At 36.3% G+C, this 8312-nt stretch overlaps 1 protein-coding gene across 1 annotated transcript in view; it reads left to right on the forward strand.

Moving 5' to 3' along the window:
- Positions 1-8312, forward strand: part of LOC106478448 (probable cytosolic oligopeptidase A) — a 68677-nt gene that overhangs the window by 58686 nt on the left and 1679 nt on the right. The window contains exons 16-18 of the mRNA XM_013938990.2: positions 4096-4243; positions 4642-4706; positions 7982-8121. Of these exons, the coding sequence (XP_013794444.1) occupies positions 4096-4243; positions 4642-4706; positions 7982-8121 (353 nt within the window). The remainder of the gene's footprint in view (positions 1-4095; positions 4244-4641; positions 4707-7981; positions 8122-8312) is intronic.

An 8312-nucleotide genomic window follows, 5' to 3' on the forward strand; every position in this document is an offset into this window, starting at 1 on the left:
GCACATGAGACCATTCAGTGGTCTCTGCATGACCAATGGATCATGAACAGCAATCCACTGGATTCTCCAATCTCCTTATTCAGGATCAACATCTTCAATCTTGAGTGGTGATTAGATCGGAACAATACTATGATAGGTGTTCTTCTGCCATCACCTCGTTCAGAAATCCATCTCTTCACAGATGCCTTGCTTCAGGGATGGGGTGCATATCTCAACAGTCAGGAATTCCAGGGCCAAATGGATGGATAATGAGGCTTCCCTACACATCAGTGTTTTAGAACTTCTTGCTGTTCAAGGGGTGATGTCTCAAGGTCTGGACTTATTGAGTGGAATACTTCACTCCAATAATTCCATGGTGGTGTCTTACATTTCCTGTAAAGGGAGCACTTGGTCCAGATATCTTTGTTTTTGAGCATTGGACCTTCTTTACTGGGCCCACTCCCATCATATCATCCTACTAGCTTGCCATTTTCTGTGGTGATGAATTTGTTAGCAGATCAATTGTCTTGACCCAACCAGATTCTCCCAATTGAATGGATGCTGCATCACACGGTTTTCCATTATATTTGTGCTTGGTTCAGGACACCGATGATCGATGCATTTGCCACTAACTGGAACATTCAACTACAGACATTTTGGTCTCTGGTACCTCACTCTTGGGCATTGGCAATAGATTCATTCAGCCAGGACTGGATGGGATTGCACCTCTATACCTTCCCACTGATTTGTCTGTTACCCTGAGTCCTAGCTATGGTTCATTCAATCCCTTGTCATGTTATGTTGATAGCACCGGATTGGCTGGCTCAACCCTGGTTTCTGCTTCTCTAGTAACTTCAGAAAGGCCCACCTCTTCCACTTTCTTTTTCGTCATCTCTGTTGAGGCAGCCACAATCTGACATTGTACACACAACCATTCCAAAGCTCAAGCTTCATGCATGGAGGTTATACAGTCCTTCTTATGGCATCGGGGCTTAACTTCTAAAGTTGCCATGTATCCATCTCAGTCATTGCATAGTCACACAGTGGACATTTATCAATGGAAATAGCATACCTGTCGACAAAGGTGTATTGTGAGGAGGTTGAACTCCCTTCGTGCATAAGTGCCAACCATAGCTTGTTTTTTTTATCTGACTCTTTGACAATGGTTTAGCATCTTCTACAATCACTTTATTTAAGGCAGACTTATCGACTACCTTTAGATACTCGAGGAGATTGAAATTATTTGATTCTCCAGTGCTCTTTTGCCTCTTCAAGTCGTTTCGAGTTCTTTTTCCCAAAAGACCATTTCAATTACCTAACTGGGATATTGAGGTGATATTACATGCTCTTTCTCGACATCTTTTTGAGCCCTTAGCCTCATGTATCATGTATCACCTTTCCCTTAAGGTTTGTTTTTGCACTGCATGTGTACAAGATGCTTTATCATTGTACTTATGTGCCATTCTATATTCTGTGTATGTATGTCATTCTACCTGTATGTGATCTTATACCCAAACAGGTCCTTCTTACCTAAGACACTGGCAGCCAGGGAAGGAGATAAATCTTTTTCACTGATTCATCCACTATTTCTCACCTATATGACCGATTGGATTCTGATCATTTTTATGTCCAGTGAGGGCTTTGAAGTGTTATGTTGCCTGCACTAATGCCTTCAAGGTGCTAGACAACAACTTTTTATTCCTTCAGATTCTCTGGATTTATCCCTGGTTACCTTGACAAGGTGGGTATGAAACAGTATGGGCTCTCTTTGGAGGTAAGAAGACTTCTGGGAGTCTCTTCTCATCAGATTCGTCACATTTCTATGTCCTTAGCAGCTTGTTGAATTGCCCACTGGAAGACATTGTGTGGGCTGGTATGTGGACCTCACCCAATACTTTTATCTCGCATTATTTGCATGTTCTGGCAGTACCTTTCGCTGAGGGTTTTGAACTACCTCCATAGCAGTGAGTATCTTCATTAGTAATCTTGTCTCTTCTTTACTTTCAAGGGTCCCTTACCTCTTTTTCACAGAATCCCACTCTGTGGCGAATGTTGCCCAGGCAGGTGTGCTTTTATCAAACCAAATCCACACTCTCAAGCATTAACACTATATACATTATCTAGGTTCCAGCAGGCTCTGTAAAAATGAGGTGTTCTATAAGACCTCCTAGAGGCAGGTCAGGTATTATTACTGTACTATGCTCAACCACTACTCATGGACTATCATGAGAAAAGCATAAGGGAATCGTGCCTGTCCCTACTGATCATTGGATTGAATAAATCAGGGTCAGTTTGCTATTAAGAATTTAGGGAACTTGGTTCACCTATTGCACTGTTTCCAGAACATTGTTCCTCATGGCTCCCCAATGTGCATTATGCCCCCTCCCCATATCCTACTAGTGGATCTAAGGAGTCCTTACCACACCTGGTTTCCAGTCATTGGGGTGGTGGACAGATATTATTCCTTAGAAGTGTTTGAGTGAATTTCCTCCACTCTTGGAGAAGAGGACAAATTTTGGGGCCCTCCTACCTGGGACCCTGGATGTTTTTTTTTCAGATGTTGGTAGGTGAGGCACCAGCCTATTTGGGAACCTACTCATAATACATGTTTCAGACTTGACACTCGCCTACCTGGTTGGGTTGAGCGTGACCTTTCTTTTTTGATTAATATTACTTCAGTACATTGTTCATGGAAGAAGGTCCATTGTCTTCTCGTAATTCCAAATGCAGAGTGGTCCCATCATGGGTCCTTGGTTGAGCATAGTTTGTTCTACATCCTCCCCATAATTCCTGAAACAAGTGGAATTTACCTTGCCCATACAGTTTGAGAGTGAGTATGAGTGTTCATAACTCTCTCCTCAGGTTGAGTATGGCATACAGGATCCTGTCATTTTGAGTTTGGGATGTTGCCTTTTGGACTTCTTCAGGTTGAGGAGAAGGTTTGTCCACATCAGTGTTTCTTACCTTCTCATCGTGATTCTGGTTGTTCAGAACACATCACTCTATAGCTACAGGTTGGGATCCACTTTCAAGTATATATATTACAGTCCAATTGCCATAGCCACCAATGTGGATTTTACAAAACATGGCCCTATAATTCCAATCCCTCAGCTACCTGGTTGGGTCCCGGCAATAGTGATGACACATCATGTCAAATTCCACCCATAGTGCATGAACTAGGTTTCAGGTGAAGAGTATACATGTTCTGGATGTACTGCTGTTCCCCCATTAGGGTACTAATCTTTTATTGGCATACCCCCGATCTATGCATAATGCCCTCATTGGCCCCTCCACCTTATCAATGTGGGATTCTAGCTGTAGTGTGAGAAGAAGGAAAGCATGTTTTGGAAGTTAATATTTTCTTAAATCAAAAAGGTATTTACAATAATACTTACCTCTGTTCACACTCTCCTGCCCTTCCTCTTCACTAAGAGTCAGTGTTAGAGACTGCAGATTGGATTGGTCTAAAAAAAAGTGGTAATATTATCTGAATAAGGTGCTTATGTACAGTACAATGATAGAGGATGCATTGACATAGGTGAGAATGTCACAAGATAGATATTGTCAAGGGCAATTAAATGGAGAATAAAAGACTGTAGCAAGTGAGAAAAAATCAGACCTATGTTTAGATGGGCAAAGGAAGGAAACCCTAACAGTCGAGTAAAAGCTGTAGTGTGAAGGGGGTAAGTATTACTGAAAATACATTTTCAATTTAAGAAAATGTTAACATTTATTATTATTTAGTATTTACATAATAATTTGCAAAAGTAAATATTTTCATGTGGGATTTGAAATTTGTATTTGATATTTCATCAAAAAGATGTCATTAAAATTAAACATCAGTACAGTTTTTTATAGTGTGTTCAGCTGAAATATACCATTTAGTTTTCTTTTAAAGAACCAGAAAAGGAACTTTCATAAAAACTAGCAGACATTACATCCTTTCTATAATTTCCCTAACAAACTTCATCAAATGAACAAGTGAAGTGTATTTTATCATTAGATTGCTACAAAAATGCACTGGTTTTAGTAAATCAGACCCTATAAGAACAAGTTTCTTTGATATAAGAACTTAACGTGTGATAATAATGTACAAGGAAAATTTGTACCTTACAGTAAAGAATTTTGGTTAGACATTACCAAACGAGTCTGGCCAGAGTACATGAATTTTCCTCTGGAGAAGCAAGATGCTCACCCCTGCTCTTTTTCAGAAATCTTCTGTGATGAGTACCCTGCTGCTTACTTTTCTTTCAAATGGGCTGAGGTATGGTTCTTTGTTTGTAAGCAGTGCTTTCTAGAAGTATGAGATTTTTCAAAAAATGGTTCTTATCTATTAGTTAAAACAAGTCTCCTATTTGTTTGTGGTGTATCTAAAAAAAGTATTTTTTTATTTATTTAACATACAAATATGATCCTAAATTCATGCCCATGGGGAATCTTTTATTTCTAAAATAATTAACTTTTTTTCAATTTGTAAAATTGACAATAAATACAGCAAGCATAGTTAAAATTATGTTTTATGTGGTGTTATCTGTTAAACACTGATGGCGTTATATGTTATAATTAGTCTGAAATGCAGTTCATCATTATTAGTAATGCCTATAAAATGTTTGTTAATATATATTTGAAAATTAGTAATATTTGGTATTTTTGTTGCTCCAGATGATAGCAGCTGATGCCTTCAGTGCTTTTCTAGAAGCAGGACTGGACAATAAAATTAGTCAAAGGTTTGTTAAAGTTTCCTGAGTAACTAGCAGAAACTTTCACATATTAAAGAAGAGCTACTTTTATTTATCCCCAGTTTCAGAAATACACATAAACCTCCCCGAGAGTTATTTACAATGTTTTTGGGATATGCCATTCTTTTTTAATTATAAAGTCAGCTGCTTTTTTCTTGTTAATTAAATTTCAATTTTACCACTTTAATATTTATTATCAAATTTTGAAAATAGTAGCATGAGAAGAAAGTTTAACCTTTTCTCTGTCTCTTAGTTGTTGTTTTTTGTGAGATATCTTCATAACTTAATGGCATACTCCAAAAACTCGCTTGATTTCTCAAACTAGGAGTCATAAAACCCAAAATTCAATACTCTGTAATCAATAATATAAAAAGCAAACCTAAAATTCAGAGTAATCTAACCTATATATAAAAACCAGTGTGTGTCACATCACACTTGATTTCTCAAAATAGGAGGAGTCATAAAAGCCAAAATGCATTTATCTAGATAGAATCATTCAATTAATGTCTGCCCATAAGTAGATTATCTGATTCATCAAATTTTTGTGCTTAATCCCAGATAAGAAAAAAAGAAGCAACTTTTGAAACCAAATCCTAGCCACTAGAACTCTATCTGATAGCTTTCTGAGTGTGTGGTATTTGAGTTCTTAAAAAATACTTCACTAACAACCACTAGAGAGTTAATCCTTTAGCTCAGTTAGTAGAGCATTCACCTGGTGTGCCAGATTTCTCACGTTTGAATCTGAGGCAAAAAAATAATTTAAGAAGAAAATAAAATTACTCCAGAAAAATTAATGTGCAATGAGAGGCCATCCCAAAACCCTGAGATAAGACTCAGGACAAGCCTTGTTTGTAAGAGAGAAAAAATATGGTAGTTTTAGTTCTTACAAAAAGGTTTACTAGCAAGTACTAGAGGGTTAACCCATTAGCTCAGTTATGGTTTGAATCCAAGTTGACGAAATGAAAATAAAAGGAAATTAACACAAATATATCATTTTCCTATTTTTATATATGTTACTTTAAACTTTTAACATCCAAAGCATATTATGAAATATAGTATAATAACTTAATAAATTTTGCTGCATGTATTTGATGTACTTGGCATGTTTGACTCAGGAACTGAAATACTAATAACATTTTAAAGCAAGATATTAATTTTTGTGTCTTTTATCTAACATATATTTTTTCTGGCATGACATTTTAAAGACTTGGATAATGACACTAAACAAAAGTAATTGTTGCTTTAGATGTTCCTAGTTTAATATGAACTTGGAAGAAGCTGAGTAAAGTTCATTGGATTGAAATCAATAAAATATTTCAGCAAAATCTTCATTGTTATTCAATAATCTTAAGAAGTATACTAAACATTGAATGAAACATTAACAAAGAAACACACACGTTTTAACATTGTGGACATTTTATGACAATGGATAGTACAAATCAACTGAAGTATTCATATCACTAGGCCAGGAATAACCTCATGTTTAGTATGCCAGACCAAATCCGAAGGTTCATGGTTTATGTCTCATTGCTGAAAAATCATGCTTCACACTGAAGTTATTGGTGCATTATTAGAGTGAATGTCAGATTCCACTATAGCCCAAGACATGGTGCTGGATGCTGTTGATTAAATGGCTACCTTCTAATTAAACTGAATTATTCACATCAGAAGTGTTCATGACTTTGTAGGATTCAGTAATGTCGGTGAAGTCTTATGGTGAATATTTACTATAGGCATAGAAGATTATATTAAGAACTACACTGAACTGTATGATCTTGCTTTGTTGTAACACAGATTTATATAAGAGTAGTCACTATTGGTATACAAGACTGGATATCATGAATTACACTGAACTGTATGATCTTGCTTTGTTGTAACATCAATTTATATAAGAGTAGTCACTATTGGTGTACAAGACTGGATATCATGAATTACACTGAACTGTGTGATCTTGCTTTGTTGTAACATCAATTTATATAAGAGTAGTCACTATTGGTGTACAAGACTGGATATCATGAATTACACTGAACTGTATGATCTTGCTTTGTTGTAACATCAATTTATATAAGAGTAGTTACTATTGGTATACAAGACTGGATATCATGAACTACACTGGACTGTCTGATCTAGCTTTGTTGTAACATAGATTTGTGTGAGGGTAGTTACTACTGGTGTGGAAGACTGGATATCGTGAACTACACTGAACCGTATGATTTACTATTATCACCACATAAATTTATGTGCAAGTAATTACTATAGCTGTACAAGACTGGATATCTTGAACTACACTGGTGTGGAAGACTGGATATCATGAACTACACTGGACTGTCTGATTTACTATTATCACCACATAAATTTATGTGCAAGTAATTACTATAGCTGTACAAGACTGGATATCTTGAACTACACTGTACCATATGATCTAGCTTTGTTGTAACATAGATTTGTGTGAGGGTAGTTACTACTGGTGTGGAAGACTGGATATCATGAAGTACACTGGACTGTCTGATCTAGCTTTGTTGTAACGTAGATTTGTGTGAGGGTAGTTACTACTGGTGTGGAAGACTGGATATCATGAATTACACTGGACTGTCTGATCTAGCTTTGTTGTAACGTAGATTTGTGTGAGGGTAGTTACTACTGGTGTGGAAGACTGGATATCATGAAGTACACTGGACTGTCTGATCTAGCTTTGTTGTAACGTAGATTTGTGTGAGGGTAGTTACTACTGGTGTGGAAGACTGGATATCATGAATTACACTGAACCGTATGATTTACTATTATCACCACATAAATTTATGTGAGAGTAATTACTATAGCTGTACAAGACTGGATATCATGAACTACACTGGACTGTCTGATCTAGCTTTGTCACCGCAGTAAGCCAGTAGCATCCACTGAATGGGTCATGTTAAACCGGTTGTTTGGTCTAAAGATATGGCTTCCTGAGTGTATGTCTAAAGTGTTTGATACAGAATAAACCTAATATTTATTTTATCTCCAAGTTTACAGTAATTTACCATATTTCAACTTGTATTTACACGTGTATTTACTTGTTCATATAACTCAATATGTAGACAAAGCAGGAAAGTATCCATATTCTGAAGAAAGAAATTGTATAGGAAAAGATGATAAAATCTGTCCACGTGGAAAAATGGTTAATCACAGTGTTACTTTCTACTCTGACTGTTTTTTTGCATATATATTACCAACTAAACTATAAAAAATTTAAACAATTTGAAATAAAACTGCTTTTTCCTCAGGTTCAGAGATACTTTCTTATCTCTGGGAGGAGGCTGTCATCCAAGTGAGGTGTTTCGAAGATTTCGTGGAAGAGATCCTTCTCCTGATGCTCTTTTAGCAGCCTGTGGTCTGATGAAGCCGGCTATAGAAAAGGAAAAAGGTAAAGAAACTTTTATTCAAGGTGTTAATATTTTTGGATTTATATCTGCTTCTATTATTAGGTCATCAAGAAATTAATGTTGCTTTTTTTTAGATGAAATAACCTGAACAACTAATATATCAAAACAAAAAATGTATTAAATTCTTATCAATGATACTTTTCCATCTTACAATCAGGTTGTTAATGCCCTG

The sequence above is a fragment of the Limulus polyphemus genome, unplaced genomic scaffold (genome assembly GCF_000517525.1).
Source record: "Limulus polyphemus unplaced genomic scaffold, Limulus_polyphemus-2.1.2 Scaffold212, whole genome shotgun sequence".
Classification (NCBI taxonomy): Eukaryota; Metazoa; Arthropoda; class Merostomata; order Xiphosura; family Limulidae; genus Limulus; species Limulus polyphemus.